The sequence below is a fragment of the Drosophila persimilis genome, unplaced genomic scaffold, assembly GCF_003286085.1.
Source record: "Drosophila persimilis strain 14011-0111.01,24,50 unplaced genomic scaffold, DperRS2 tig00000477-arrow-pilon, whole genome shotgun sequence".
Classification (NCBI taxonomy): Eukaryota; Metazoa; Arthropoda; class Insecta; order Diptera; family Drosophilidae; genus Drosophila; species Drosophila persimilis.
In genome coordinates this window covers 4,309,699-4,325,825 of record NW_020825313.1, presented here as the reverse complement: position 1 = coordinate 4,325,825, position 16,127 = coordinate 4,309,699, and the positions used below count along the sequence as shown (strand labels likewise).

The 16,127-nt window shown below is 38.7% G+C and overlaps 1 protein-coding gene and 1 long non-coding RNA gene across 3 annotated transcripts; one reads left to right on the top strand and one right to left on the bottom strand.

Moving 5' to 3' along the window:
• Positions 1 to 2,166: 2,166 nt before the first annotated feature.
• LOC6603559 (guanine nucleotide-binding protein subunit beta-1) lies at positions 2,167 to 14,874 on the top strand. 2 transcript variants are annotated; one of them, XM_026989967.1, is made up of 4 exons: positions 2,167 to 2,181; positions 2,683 to 3,394; positions 3,463 to 3,964; positions 13,653 to 14,874. In XM_026989967.1, exons 3-4 carry the CDS (start codon positions 3,574 to 3,576, stop codon positions 14,282 to 14,284), a joined length of 1,023 nt encoding a protein of 340 aa, XP_026845768.1. In that variant the 5' UTR covers positions 2,167 to 2,181; positions 2,683 to 3,394; positions 3,463 to 3,573; the 3' UTR covers positions 14,285 to 14,874. The 2 variants fall into 2 exon arrangements, with proteins under 2 accessions (XP_026845768.1, XP_026845767.1); XM_026989966.1 differs by lacking the exons at positions 2,167 to 2,181; positions 13,653 to 14,874 and having other exon boundaries at positions 3,463 to 5,303.
• On the bottom strand, positions 6,255 to 8,255 carry LOC113566059. The gene is made up of 2 exons (XR_003408919.1): positions 7,959 to 8,255; positions 6,255 to 6,713 (listed from the first exon to the last, which is right to left on the bottom strand). It is a non-coding gene; the product is annotated as an uncharacterized LOC113566059 (long non-coding RNA).
• Positions 14,875 to 16,127: the final 1,253 nt, after the last annotated feature.

The following is a 16,127-nucleotide window of genomic DNA, read 5'->3' as shown; positions in this document are numbered from 1 at the left end:
ACATTTATACCCGATACTTAGTCAGTATGGCTCTCCTCCGGCAGACGCCGCTAATATTAAACGACACGACAAAGAGTGCGTGCGAGAGAGACAGAAAATCAGTCTGAGCGTGACGTCGGACGCTGCGTAGCCACTGCAAATTGATTTGTTCCTTTTTGCTATAAAAATGATCCGATATGATCCAGATTCAGCAACCGATTAGATATGGTCATTATCTATGATTCTGCGTTTTTAGTTTTCTCGAATTTACAATATTGTGGATGCAACAGATTTTCGTTCTTTGCAGGTGCGGAAGAGGGTGTGGCCAAATTTTGAAATAAACTCGTCAAGGTCCGATATCTCAGAAGTGTGGATCACAAATTTGGTTGCTCTAGCTATTATAGTCTCTCAGATCTAGGCGCTAATATTTTACGCTAAGCAAAGCCGGCTATGCTACGTGTGTGTTAGAGAGAGAGGCAGGGCGAGAAAAAATGAAATTTTTTTCTTGATGCTGGCTATAATAATGACACGATCCATTTCAGATTCGAAAGATAAGGTCATTCTTTACAATTCTGCGTTTTTAGTTTTTCGTTTCTTTAAAATTGTGAATGCCATAGATTTTCGTCCTTTGTGGGGGCGGAAGTAGGCGGGGCGAAAATTTGAAATATTCCTGTAACAGTGACATATCTCAGAAGTCTGCATCCAAAACATCGTTGCTCCAGCTCTTATAGTCTTTGAGCACTAGGCGCTATTAGGGACGGACAGATGGACGGACGGACGGACGGACAGACGGACGGACGGATAGACAGACAGACAGACATGGCTCAATCGACTCGGCTATTGATGCTGATCAAGAATATATATACTTTATGGGGTCGGAAACGATTCCTTCTGGACGTTACACACATCCACTTTTACCACAAATCTAATATACCCCAATACTCATTTTGAATATCGGGTATAAATAGAAAAAAATAGAACAAAATGGAGAGACCTGGAATTGGTGGTAATAAGTAAGCATATGTACATATAAATATATTTATATGCTATCTTTTTTTTCTAGTATTTTGCAGCCATTTAATAAACAAACAATGCACGCAAGTCGAAATGGACTGCATGTATTGAGTATCTCTCTATAAACATTTGCCATTATAATACTGTGGACTTGCATAGGTCCGGAAATAATTCCTTCATTTTCGCCCTGGACACATCCAACTGCAGCTCTAGTATTCTTCTTTTTCAATCAAGGCGCCGCAGCAAAGCGTATCAAACTGGAAAATCTTCTGAAGTCAAGAAGGAGGGGCAGATTTTACAGGAAGAGCAGCAAGAAACAAAGCAACAGATACTTCAGCAAATTGCGAACAGCCAAGGCCCAGAAAAACTAACTTTCAAACCGAACTGCTGCAGTTTTTAAGGGAGTCCAAAGGGTAACGTTCATTGTAAATATATGGATTCTTTTATTATAGTCAACAATATAGCCAATTAACTAATTTAAAATTGTTAAAATTTCACAATTCAGACTAAAACTTTGTAATTTGATGCTCATCAGCTGCTTTTTGAGGGTGGTGGTGTATGGTGACAGTGTAAATCATTGTTTCACATCTGTCAACAAATCCCACTGTTCCCACTGGATGTGCTCAGTGTGCACTTATAGCCCTATGACATTCGACTTTGTTGCGAAGAGAGCTATACCATGAGAGACATAAAATAATATTAGTGTTCGGAGCCGTCTCCAGACACGGCTCCCCGACCCAAAGAACTGAGGAAATTTTTGTAACAAAATTATGTTTTCCAACACACACAGCCAAAGAGCCAGAAAATGGGATCTGAAAAGCTTCCAGCTAAACTGGAAAGCCAAGCTGACGAATATATATTTTGCTCTCGCTGGATGCCTTTCCCATAAGACCGTCTCTGTTCCTGCAATTAGTCCGTTAGCAAAGTTGAATGTCATAAGTCTATTATGACTTGTCAGTAGAGAATATTTTCAGCCGATACTATCGATTTTCTAATATGAATACATCGTATTTTTTTCAGACACCCCTAATTTGTTTCTAGGTGTTGGCTGCCAATTGTAGAGTGCAAATGAAAAGTTACGGATTGGTGTCTTCGTTGACCAAAATTTTCTCTTGTAATTTGTCTAATTCAACCTATCTATTGAGGATAGTTAACAAACCTTCTTAAGTGGCAAACCAGAATTTAAGTGTAAGTAAGGTTTAGAATTTATAAATGTGATTGTCCAAGATTTGTAGAAAATGACTGATCTGGTTCTACTTTGTGTATGTGCTTTAATAAAATATTCCCCCGTATGTGTACATGTCAGCATATACGTATATGCAACCATTCCGTTACGGATGCACGCATGCCATATTTATGAATAAGATTTTTCTAGCTCGCAATGTAAGTTTTGAAAGATTGTAATAATTTGTATAACCTAATTTTAATTATTTTTACTGTCTCGAAAAAATATATTCTACTATTTAAAATTGATTATTTTTTCTTCTCTATTTCTTTCTTGCTCTTTGTCATATTTACTGTGCGCTCTTGACGTTGGTGTGAATGGGACAAATAATCATCTTGACTGTTTTTGTCTCACCGCCTGTGGTCACGTCGACCTGCTTTTGCTGACGCGCTCTCAATTGCGCACCGCTTCGTGTCACTGGTCGTGCTGCTTACTCTAATCTGCGTTATACGCATCGGTGGTAGTGCAAAATTGCAATTTTGGTGTACAAAAAAGACAAGTGAATAGCCAACAGAAGTAGGCTACCTAACAGAAAGCAGAAAGGAAAATTTTCATCGTCTTGTGTCACACAAGAACATTTTTTAAAAATAGTCCCATTTTGAGGCTAAAATCCGTTACGCTAAACCTTAGAAAAATAAACCGGAAATTTTAGTGATTTCTAATGAGTGTGAAACAAGTGTGTGTCGCTCAAGCTGCCATAAAAAAGTGTATTTCAAACAAATAGAAGAACAGCCGGAAACCTGTAATTTGTGTTCCAGAACATAAAGAAGTTGACTAAACCAATAATAAAAAGACATTAGATTGGTCGCTGGTCTATGGAATCGCAGGAACTAACAAACAAATTTCAGGATAATAGCGAAATGATAGCAAAATACATTTATTAAAAGCTATTTATTTACACCATACGTTCCACAGTTTGATACACATGTGGTAATATTTTAAGTTTTCAGAGTTTCGATAAACAAACGATAATTACGAACGAAAGGGATTTAAAGGACAAAATGTGTGTATAGTGTATGGAAAAAAAGAGTTGCACGACACAAAAAAATACTTTGTCTATCGACACTTGATCTGTGGTCAGCTACTAGGCCGTTAAAAAGCAAATGCAAATAGATTGCCAACGTCACAAGGATCTGCTAATTCTTTAGACGATACTAGAACGCTAAAAAAAATCACGTACGTATATTTTATTTAAAATCATCCCAGCTCAGACTTACTGAAATCCGATATACTTTTTCAACTAGAACTTCCGCCACTCCCAGCATCACTGAGAACATTCGCCGGTTACAGAAATCGGGAAACACGTGAATAAAAGATTCAAAAACAAAAGAAAAAATCAGTTTTAGCGATAAAAGATGAATGAACTGGACAGTCTTAGGCAAGAAGCCGAATCTCTTAAAAATGCTATACGGGATGCTCGCAAGGCCGCATGTGACACATCCTTGTTGCAGGCAGCCGCCTCTCTGGAACCTATCGGACGCATACAAATGCGCACCCGACGCACGTTGCGGGGCCATTTGGCGAAAATTTACGCGATGCATTGGGGCAACGACTCCAGAAACCTTGTCTCAGCTTCACAAGATGGCAAGCTAATTGTTTGGGACTCGCACACTACGAATAAAGTGCACGCCATTCCACTGCGATCTTCGTGGGTTATGACCTGCGCGTACGCTCCATCGGGCAGCTATGTTGCTTGCGGTGGTCTCGATAACATGTGTTCAATTTACAACTTAAAGACGCGTGAGGGTAATGTCCGTGTGTCCCGAGAACTTCCGGGTCATGGTGGTTATCTATCATGCTGCCGCTTCCTGGACGACAATCAAATCGTTACCAGCTCAGGTGATATGTCATGTGGCCTTTGGGATATCGAGACTGGCTTGCAAGTTACTTCTTTCCTGGGCCACACAGGAGATGTTATGGCTCTTTCATTAGCCCCGCAATGTAAAACCTTCGTTTCTGGCGCATGCGATGCATCTGCTAAGCTATGGGATATTCGGGAGGGTGTTTGTAAACAAACATTTCCAGGTCACGAATCTGATATCAATGCAGTAACCTTTTTCCCAAATGGACAAGCGTTTGCAACAGGATCGGATGATGCAACATGTCGCCTATTTGACATACGCGCCGATCAGGAACTTGCTATGTACTCTCATGATAACATCATTTGTGGCATAACCTCTGTGGCGTTTTCAAAGAGCGGTCGCCTGTTATTGGCGGGATATGACGACTTCAACTGCAATGTGTGGGACACGATGAAAGCTGAAAGGTCTGGTATTCTTGCCGGCCACGATAACCGTGTATCATGTTTGGGAGTCACTGAGAATGGTATGGCTGTGGCAACTGGATCCTGGGATTCCTTCTTGCGTGTATGGAACTAAGCGGGATTTAAAAATTCATTATTGGGTGGGGTGGGGTCAACGGTTGCGCAGTCAACGGCTAGTGGTACACCATCTACATTGTGATTTGATGTACATGCTTTGGTGTAACCCCCCTGTGCTTAATTTATAATGAGTGTCTGCAGGTTTTGAAAAGGTGGGAGCAGCGACGTTGACTAGAATGTAGACCACAACAACAAAGAACTTTATATACAACATTATTTATATTGCTATATACTTATTAACTTAAATTATACAACAAACCAAAACGCAACATGCAAATAGACATACACACGCATACAAGAATATTATTAGTGTAAATTCAAAACAGGATTTAATGAAGGCCCCGCTGATAGTCAATCAGTAAGTTATTTTGTCAGAATTCAGGTTACAGTTACGATTTAAAACGTACGTACAGAAAACTTGCTTCATGTCTTATTTGTTGAGTGGACGAGTGCGCACGACCAGGAGTACAACACAATGACGCATTAGTCGTTTGCACATTGAAACAGTATCATTGAAGGCATGTATGACTTCAAACAAAATACAATTTTTCACGTATGAACCTAACTTCAGAAAGTAAATCCTGATGAAGCGAAGTCAAATAAAGTTAAAGCATTTACAAAATATAAAAATCACAGCAAAAACTAAAGGTATATTAAAATTATTGCGTAAAAAACTTTAAAAATCAAGTAATGAAACAAGTAAACAAAACACTTTATAAAAAATTTTCTTATTATGTTTAAGTCCTTAATTTATATACAAAAAAATTAATAATGATTTAAATAACATAATTATGTATTAGTGAACAACTATTTACATATAATATGATGGCCATATAAGCTACAACAATAAATTGAAAAACCACTTTAAATCCTACAATACATAAACGATTCATAAATGTTTAACAAAATCTTATACATACATACATATGCATACATAGAATAGCGGAAGTGATGGGCGGAAAAGTAAAATAAAACATACATTTTGCAATAACAGCGCTTGAAAATATAGATACTATCATACACAAACATTTTGTTCAATTGTTTTCCCCATTTATTATTAGGTTTTCCAGTTTTTAAATATCTTATTTTTATCTGCAAGGAAAGGATTTTTCCTCATACAAATATATTAATTACAGTTTTTATAGTTTTTGCCTTTTTTCCCAGCAGAATAACCCATGTCGGCCATGCACCACGGTTAGATGGATTTCTTAATATTTAAAATTATTTGATGCTGTTGTCGCGAACTTGCAGATACAGATTTAAACATACTGTTGTATAATTTTTACAGTATGCACGGATGCACGGATTGGGTCCGATAGAAAAACAGCTTGCAAGCAGTTAAAGCTATCATAAATGTAATATATTTCAGCAAGAAATCACAAACATACGTGTATTGAACTAAACTCAAATTCATCACAAGAACATTGTTTTCAACCTTCGTATACTTATGACGTATTGGTGTGTTAATGGTATTTTAAAGTCTGCAGTGTATTAGACCATTGCATTTTTTTGAGCTGTGTAATTTTATAAGTACGTCACAATGTTACGCTCGATGCACTCCCATATGATTCGTATATTTTTTTTATAAACCGTAAGCTCAAAACTTAATAATGTATGCATTTCTGCAAATTTAGCTTAAAATAAAACAAAGCTACATACCATAAGTTAAATGCTTTATTTTATTTCTATAATTTTAACCCAGAAATTATAAGTCTACGCAGACTCTTAAATATGTTAGTATCAGAATATTTTCCGTGCAAATATAAAAATTAAAATTTATATACAATTTTTAATTTGTTTCTAAATACGATACTATTTCTCAAAAATGCACAAATACATAGATATTTTAGTTAAATGTTTATAATTTTGCCTAATATCTACATATATATACCGAAAGCGAATAAAATTAATGAAAAGTGTATCTTTGTAATTAGCAATTTACATTACAAAGTAAACCAATTAAAATGTTTCGACAAAAAAAATTGGCATTTAAATTAAAAAAAGGGTACGTGTTCATTTGAAAATAACTCACATACACAAAAGGAAAACATATTCAGAAATAAAACTAAATAAAATAATTTATAATTTGTGTCATAGCCGTCAACTCAGCGTTACCTAGAATATACATACATACAATAATAAAGAAAATTGTGTTAAGCAAACGCCAATGAAATTAATGTATGTATGTGAATGCATATTCACATTCATAGGTTTACATATGCACATGTATCTATGTACATGAAGGATCAATTTATTGAATAAGTTGTTCGTGGACGTAAATAAGAAAGACGGGTTAAGTATATGATAGCAATATGCACCGATGTACATAAACGTATGTACATACATATGTAGTGAATGAAATTACAAAGGGTTCAATACACGTGGTAATTTCATCACAATATTCACTTGTCATTTAATTGTAATAAATCATAAATGCCTCAGACAAAAACACTGTAATAAAGGTGCATGAAGTGTAAAAATCGAAATCATACTTGAAGGGCATAAAATTCAGTATACAAATGTATACGTTCAGGAAAAAAGGCATATTTTTTCGTATTTTTAAAAATTTTCTTTAGTGAACTTTTTTTTTAAGTTTCACAATTTTTATAGAAAGCGTATAGTTATGTATATAAATATCACAAAACAATAAGATTTAACAATCAGTCAGCATAAAATTCCAATTTGGACGAGAAAAATACCCCTTCTCGAATTTTAATCGGTTTCTGAAAATTGTTTACATATGTATGAACTGGTACCTTTCCAAATTTTTGGTTCTTTTAATCGACACCAATCAGTCTATTTATTATAGTACGGGTACTAACAGTTGAACCATGATAGTTAATTAAATCTTCCGATGACGGAAAGGAAAGTTTTATTTTTGAAACACAGAAAACAGTTTTTTTGTAACATTTTAGTTTTGTGGCATTATCAGACATTGTTTTGCCTTCAAATTTTTGATTTAGGGTGTTTTCTTTTAATATCCGTCAATGTACTTCACGACCGATTCTGAAAAATATAAGAGTAAACAACAAAACCGGATCCGCTGGAATAGTTATTTTATATCTTCTGTCTTAACTTCATGAAATGCTACGTCTATAATTCAATTTCACCATTTTTAAAAATGATTTCAGTGTGTTTCAACTTTTTTGCCAAGCCTACAAAATTAAAAAATGTATGTATTTAGTTTTTTGAATCTTATTGTTTTGATATATTTTGATACAGAATCAATTAAAATTATGAAACTTGAAAAAAAAATATTCACTGAAGAAAATTGCGAAAGGTATACAAAAAAAGCCGTTTTTATTATTTTTTCTATAACTGTATGTACATACATATGTACATAAGAACATACTTCCTTACCTTGAAGTCTGATGAAATACGATCATTAATAATACCCATTTAAGTTTTCAAGGTTCTTGGCCATTTTGCCCGATATGGTTTGTGTGATTCAACCAAAAGCTCCGAAATTTGAAGGAAATCAATCCTCCCTGATGAGCACAAAATAGATTCGCAATATTTTCCAACGATTTCAGCCTTCGGTGCAAGGGCGATAGAAAATCGGCAGTCTACCGCTGCTGAGCAAAATATTAAGTGTTTCGCGATAGCTATGTCATAAGACTATCATGTTATTCACTCAGTTGTGCAATAACTGCAAGTTTAGAGTTAATTTTTTTTTTTAAACAAAAACCAAAAAATTTTTTTGGATTTAAATCTTTATTAAGAAACGGACGAGGAAAAAGACGACCTGCGCGCCTGCCAAAAGACTCTACCGCCACTCCTGACTATTCAAAATTTTTAAATTGTAAGACCAGGATCTTTTGCAACTTTCAATGTATAGACTAGTCCCAAAATTCAACGTCACAAACAGCAAAGGGTGGAGAGCACTAGATCGGTCCGTGGGTCAATTCCCCTTAAGTTGCGTCAGCAATCAAGGATTACATTTAAAATTATTCGAATAATACTCACAAGTACTAGTGGGCCGACTTAAAAACTAAACTTGGTGATACTCAGGATTTTGTACAATCTTCCGTAAGAATGTTAACAGTCATAATAATTTATATTCGTCGATCATATATTCTCCCATCTCTTATCATGTTATCTAGACATACTAGGCACTTACACTATGTTGATATAGACAATTCGAGTCAGATGTAAACCAAGAACATACATAGCCCCCCCCCTATCGAAGCTTCTCGGGAGTTATAAAAATCAATTTAAGTGCACCACTCAGACCAGTAATCGTTCATTGACAAAAAAACTTGTGAAATCAACATTTGCTTCCAGTGTGGGCATTCAAATCTGCAAAACGCGCTTCTTAAAGGAATATTTAGATTCGCAAATATATCATGCGAAACTCAAATAACAGAGAACCCAACTATGTACATGCATAGATTGCTCAAGTGCAAAAGACCTTGGTTGCCCAAAGTAAGTTGGAGACAGTAAGATGGTGCAGTGCACATATGCACACATTACCACAGAAGCAACCCACAGGAGCCACCCTGTATCTATCGACGCAACAATTCGTCTGTTTCGGCGTTACCCCACCATTTTGGATGTTCAGTGGACGTTATGCAATTACTGCATCTTTAAATTAGCAATGCTATTATTACACAATCAAGTGGCCCCTGTGACACCAGCAGAAGGCTGGTACGCGTGAATTCCAGTCAAAACGCAGCCCTCCTCCCGCTCAACTGACCGAGGCGCGCTGCCGCATGACGCGAACGCGAACATGCAGGAAAGATAGCTGTTAGACTGTTAATATGCGAGGAAAATTATAACTAAACTTACTAAGAGAACTAAGCATGCATTTAAAATACAAATACGACTACAATTAATAATTACGAGAAAGGTATGTGGGTATTGGTAATTTAATAAGAGGAAAGGAATTAGTGGTGGATATATTATGGCAGAGGGAATTATAATACAAGCATAAAACCCTAAACGGTCCATGCAAGGAATAATTCGATCTACAAACTGGAAGGGACAACGGTATATAATTTCTATTGAATCTAATAGGAATCGTAAAGTTTATGCGGCTCTGGATCAAGTTGCGCACAAAAATCACACTAACTAAGGATGGGAGGTTTACTAACATCAATCTACTAAAGTAAGATGGCATTCTCACGCCTGCACCCAGTAACTGCGTAACTTATTTGCAGTTATTATTTGCGACTATTTTAAGCACATATAAAGCACATCACAACAACTTGTCCCGTTGCATGGTGTAATTAAAAGCATTAAGATCCTTTTGTTAATTTTTCTATCGTTAGGTTGATTTAAAAAATTTGATTGTTTTACTCGTCATCTCAGACTGAGAAAGTAGTAAAAAAAAAATTAGTTGGGCTTAAGCCGAGGGGGAACGCTCTGAGTCGCAGCTACGGCCGCGACTACATTTATACCCGATACATAGTCAGTATGGCTTTTATCCGCCAGAGTGCGGACTATTATTAGCGGTCTGACATCTTGATCTCAGATTTCGACTCTAAACAAAGCTTGTGTTAGATTAAATGATAATTAATAAAGAAGAATAACAAGAACTCAAGCGTACATTGGCCAACCCGCCAAAGTATTATGTCAGCCCGGATCGCAGCCCCTCAGCCACACTGATGACATTGTGGTATTGTGGCAGCCCGGATCGCAGCCCCTCAACAACACTGATCTTAGAGTCGTTCGCTGGTGACGCAGCTCCGGCGACTATTATTAGCGGTCTGGCATCTTGATCTGAGACTTCGACGATAAGAGAACATTTTGTAGATTAAATATTAGTTAATAAAGAACATCAATAAGAGTTCATGCATATGTTGGCCAACCCGATAAAGTGGTGACCCCTACGTTAAAAAACAACCGCAAATGTAAGAACAGCACAATTTTTTGCATTCCTCGATCAAAGACAAACTGGCAGAAGACGTCGACAAATTTTACGACGCAACAAACATGGCGAACACATCAAATGAGTTAAGGGTGCAACTGCAGCAGCTTCAAGTAGCAGCCGCAGCCAACAGCTCCAAACTCTCAACATTTAGCTCAGATCATCATTCCAAAATTCAATAAATTGAATCCGCATCTTTGGTTCGCACAACTGGAGCGCCTCATTAACTAGCACAATGTGGTGCACGACGACCACAAATTTGACCAAAAAATTTCGTGCAATCGAAGATCTCATTACTCGCCCACCGTCTGACAACAAGTACGACGCAAGTAAGCGTCAGCTGCTCAAAACCTTCGGCGAGTCAGAGGATTCAGAAATGAGCCGACTGTTCCGGGGAGGAGACATGACTGTGAAGAAGCCATCTGAAATTTTGCTTCACTTACGTCGCTTAGCACCTGCTAATGGAGTTGCCTTCGTCGATTTTTCCGCTCATTTCGGTTTGCGAGGAGAATGATCTGGACAAGCTGGCAAAGATTGCCGACAAGATTAACGAAAATAGCGCCATCGACTCCATGTGTGTTATGTCGACTCAACCCAATTCCGGTGAGCAAACTCAGCAGTGCGTCGATGCGGTAAGTAGCAAGAGTCCGAAGACGTTGCTGCTGCGTTGCACATTCTTACGCAAAACTTTGATAAGCTACAACACATCATTCCCAAAAAGCCCAAGGTTCCCCATGGCACGAACGTAGATTATAATGCCAACAAGGCATCCCTGTGTTACTACCACAGTACTTTTGGTGATCGCGCAAGCAAGTGCCGGCCAGACTGCCGATATTATTAACAGTTAAATTAAAGCTGCTACCGCTGACTCAGCTGGTAGGGGGTAGCATCTCAACGACCAGCGACAAGTTATCTGTGAATCACGAGCACTGACTGCACATCCATGATAAAAAAACTAATCGGATTTTTCACATCGATTCCGGATCGGTGGTGTCAATTACACCTTGCACTATGAGCCAACGCAAACTTAGCGATGACAAACTGAAATTGTATGCCGCAAGCCAGACTACCATTAGAACCTTTGGATTTCAGGAGCTCGAACTCGACCTGGTCCTGGACCGTTCATTTAAATGGTCATTTGTCATCGCTGATGTACAAACCGCAAATATCGGCGTTGTCTTCCTAGCACAGTTCCATTTGTTTATTGACATCAAGAAACAACGTCTCACCAACGGCACAAGCATATCTGTAATCTCGCAGGAGTTTTCTTCGCCAAATATCGATAAAACGCATCAAGACAATGACCGACACACCGATAACTTCACCCTCGACAACTCTGTGTTGAGCGTTTTCAAGTGCGGTTGTTTTGTATCACGGGCTCCAGGTTTTCCGATTGTGGCATCCGTGCTGCGCTTGTGATCCGAAAGAAAAGTTGTTGAGAGCAGGTTGCCGACGCGCCGGTGCTTACTGCGTATAATTACAGGCACCACCGACACCTGCTCTGTTGCAGGGGCACAATCGGTGCGCTCCAGGTAGAAGGGAGAAGGGTGTGAACCCTCGTTTTGGCGCCTTCCACTTTCCACATTGTTTGTGGAGGAAAAAAGGAAGGAATTTTCACTCAACTTTCTTCTTTTTTTCGTCTCGTCCGGAACATCACACATAGCATCTGATCGCGCAGCCAGACAGGTGATCGCGCAGAGTTGCCACAATGACTGTGATGCCAGACAGCCCTGAACGACTTAGAGCTGCCAGAGTGTTGGGGTTGCGCGCCAACGGAGATTCAAGCTCGAAATCTCAATTCTTAACGATAGGAATGGAGCAGGAGGAAAAGCAGGCCTTCAGGAAGGGTAGCATGCTCGCCCGATCGCCGGCACCCGAGCCAACTCCAGCAGCAGCGGGCCAGAGTCGGGACCACGACTCTAGGGAGAGCCCCAAGAGGGTCCGGGACCCAGCCAGCCCGGGAAGTTCACAGAGGCTAACGCCGCCCAAGAAGAGCAAGGCCCACCAGGAGGCTACCTGCCTCGAGAACCTCTCGGAGCTGGGGAAAATCCTTGACGAGGTTTAAGCCAGGATGATGGACAAAAATACACGCCACATCAACATGGCCTCGAATTAGGTCGCTTTCTTGGTATAGTTAACTATTACCACCGCTGTATACCTCATGCATCAGAAATACATGTGCCGCTCAACGACTTGACACGTAACATAAAGAAAAAGACAAACGGCCAGTGCAGTGGACGCCAAGCTCGATTAAAGCATTCGAAAAGTGCAAAAATAGTAAAGCTAACACCGCAACCCTCGCTCACCCCAGTCTGAATGCAGAGCTATGTCTCACGTGGGAAATCTCCGATACGGCTGTTGGAGCTGTGCTTGAATAAAACACGAAAGGGAATTGGGATCCTCTCGGTTTCTTCTCCAAAGGAGGTATAGCACATACGATAGAGATCTGTTATCGATTTACGAGACTATGAACTACTTCTAGCATATGTTGGAGGCTAGGATCTTTGTGATCAAAGCTGATCACAAGCCACTGATATATGCCGTCAACAAGAAGCCAGAGAAAGCGTCGTAGGGACAGCTACGGCAGCTGGGGTTCATATCCCAACACTCCACTGCAATCGTGTACGTGAGTGGCACTGAAAACGTAGTTGCCGATGACCTCTTCAGGATTAACGCCATCACCATGCCGACGACTCTGGATACTAGAGCTATTGAAACTGCTCAGGCATCGGATATCGAATTGCCTGACATTTTAAATCGAGACACGTCTTTAAACCTACAAGCAATTCCAGTTGACGAGGACCTCATCTATTGCGATATGGCAACTGGAACGGCTGACCATATATTCCTCAATCTTTGCGATTCCATGTGTTTTCAAACGTACACGGACTGTATCACCCAAGTGGTATGTAAACTTTGAAACAAATTTCTCGACAGTACGTTTGGCCGTCAATGCGAATTGCCTCCGTGCCAACGAGTCAACATCCATAAGCAGAACGCTTTGATTCCGGAAAAGACCACCGTCCCCGATGGAAGGTTTTATCACATTCACCTAGACATTGTTGTGATGCCCTTGGTTGACGGATTCAGCTATTGTCTGAAAATGATTGACCGTTTTTACCGCTGGCCGGAGGCAGTGCCGTTGAAGGATATGACTGCAATTTACAACTTAAAGACGCGCGAGGGTAATGTCCGTGTGTCCCGAGAGCTTCCGGGTCATGGTGGTTATCTGTCATGCTGCCGCTTCCTGGACGACAATCAAATCGTTACCAGCTCAGGTGACATGTCATGTGGCCTTTGGGATATCGAGACTGGCTTGCAAGTTACTTTTTTCCTGGGCCACACAGGAGATGTTATGGCTCTTTCATTAGCCTCGCAATGTAAAACCTTCGTTTCTGGCGCATGCGATGCATCTGCTAAGCTATGGGATATTCGGGAGGGTGTTTGTAAACAAACATTTCCAGGTCACGAATCTGATATCAATGCAGTAACCTTTTTCCCAAATGGACAAGCGTTTGCAACAGGATCGGATGATGCAACATGTCGCCTATTTGACATACGCGCCGATCAGGAACTTGCTATGTACTCTCATGATAACATCATTTGTGGCATAACCTCTGTGGCGTTTTCAAAGAGCGGTCGCCTGTTATTGGCGGGATATGACGACTTCAACTGCAATGTGTGGGACACGATGAAAGCTGAAAGGTCTGGTATTCTTGCCGGCCACGATAACCGTGTATCATGTTTGGGAGTCACTGAGAATGGTATGGCTGTGGCAACTGGATCCTGGGATTCCTTCTTGCGTGTATGGAACTAAGCGGGATTTAAAAATTCATTATTGGGTGGGGTGGGGTCAACGGTTGCGCAGTCAACGGCTAGTGGTACACCATCTACATTGTGATTTGATGTACATGCTTTGGTGTAACCCCCCTGTGCTTAATTTATAATGAGTGTCTGCAGGTTTTGAAAAGGTGGGAGCAGCGACGTTGACTAGAATGTAGACCACAACAACAAAGAACTTTATATACAACATTATTTATATTGCTATATACTTATTAACTTAAATTATACAACAAACCAAAACGCAACATGCAAATAGACATACACACGCATACAAGAATATTATTAGTGTAAATTCAAAACAGGATTTAATGAAGGCCCCGCTGATAGTCAATCAGTAAGTTATTTTGTCAGAATTCAGGTTACAGTTACGATTTAAAACGTACGTACAGAAAACTTGCTTCATGTCTTATTTGTTGAGTGGACGAGTGCACGACCAGGAGTACAACACAATGACGCATTAGTCGTTTGCACATTGAAACAGTATCATTGAAGGCATGTATGACTTCAAACAAAATACAATTTTTCACGTATGAACCTAACTTCAGAAAGTAGATCCTGATGAAGCGAAGTCAAATAAAGTTAAAGCATTTACAAAATATAAAAATCACAGCAAAAACTAAAGGTATATTAAAATTATTGCGTAAAAAACTTTAAAAATCAGGTAATGAAACAAGTAAACAAAACACTTTATAAAAAATTTTCTTATTATGTTTAAGTCCTTAATTTATATACAAAAAAATTAATAATGATTTAAATAACATAATTATGTATTAGTGAACAACTATTTACATATAATATGATGGCCATATGAGCTACAACAATAAATTGAAAAACCACTTTAAATCCTACAATACATAAAAGATTCATAAATGTTTAACAAAATCTTATACATACATATGCATACATAGAATAGCGGAAGTGATGGGCGGAAAAGTAAAATAAAACATACATTTTGCAATAACAGCGCTTGAAAATATAGATACTATCATACACAAACATTTTGTTCAATTGTTTTCCCCATTTATTATTAGGTTTTCCAGTTTTTTAATATCTTATTTTTATCTGTAAGGAAAGGATTTTTCCTCATACAAATATATTAATTACTGTTGCGTGACCTTCCATCCATGGCCACAATTATTAGTTATTGATCTTAATTATGAAGTCTAGTGTAAGTTAGGCTAGGGCAAAGCGGGAGCGCAATAAAAGCTCGCTCTCTCGCTCTTGGCGAATTCGCCCCGCTTTGCCACCGTAGGTTAGCTAGAGTAAGAGATTTGAATTGTGAAGAAAATATAGTTGTTCGCCAACCTTGAATTAGATCGAGCGTATCAATTTTTTCGCCCCGCCAAATAAATAATTTAAATTACAGCCACCCAAAGTTTTCGGTAATTTATTAGAAAAACTCTTCTAATTTTTCATGGCGCCCCCGGGTGGACTGTAAAGTGAATTATAGGCAACAACAATAAGTGACAGTGACACAAGAAATTGCAGTATACATATGCAAACATATTCGTTGCCCGCGTCGTGTGTGTGTGCAATCGGCAATCAATTTGTAAAACATACACTTGCTCGCATATCTCTGCGTACACTTAGAAAATGAATACATTTTCATGTTTAGTTGCGGATAACTTCTAATATAAGGCACTTTGGGCAACGATTTTTTTTTTATAATATTCTTTGCTTATTTCTAAACCTATCTACATTTGTTTTTTATTCAATAAAACAAACTTAATAGGAAAAAAAAATCATTAAAAAAAACATAAGACAAATTTGACACCTCAAAAGTCTGCGTACACTCCAACAATTCTGCGTACACGACT

Coding starts and splice junctions, on each gene's coding strand:
- LOC6603559 (XM_026989967.1), top strand. CDS start 3,574: ATGAATGAACTGGACAGTCTTAGGCAAGAAGCCGAATCTCTTAAAAAT. Junction 3,965..13,652: donor CAACTTAAAGACGCGTGAGG/GTAATGTCCGTG, acceptor AGACGCGCGAGG/GTAATGTCCGTGTGTCCCGA.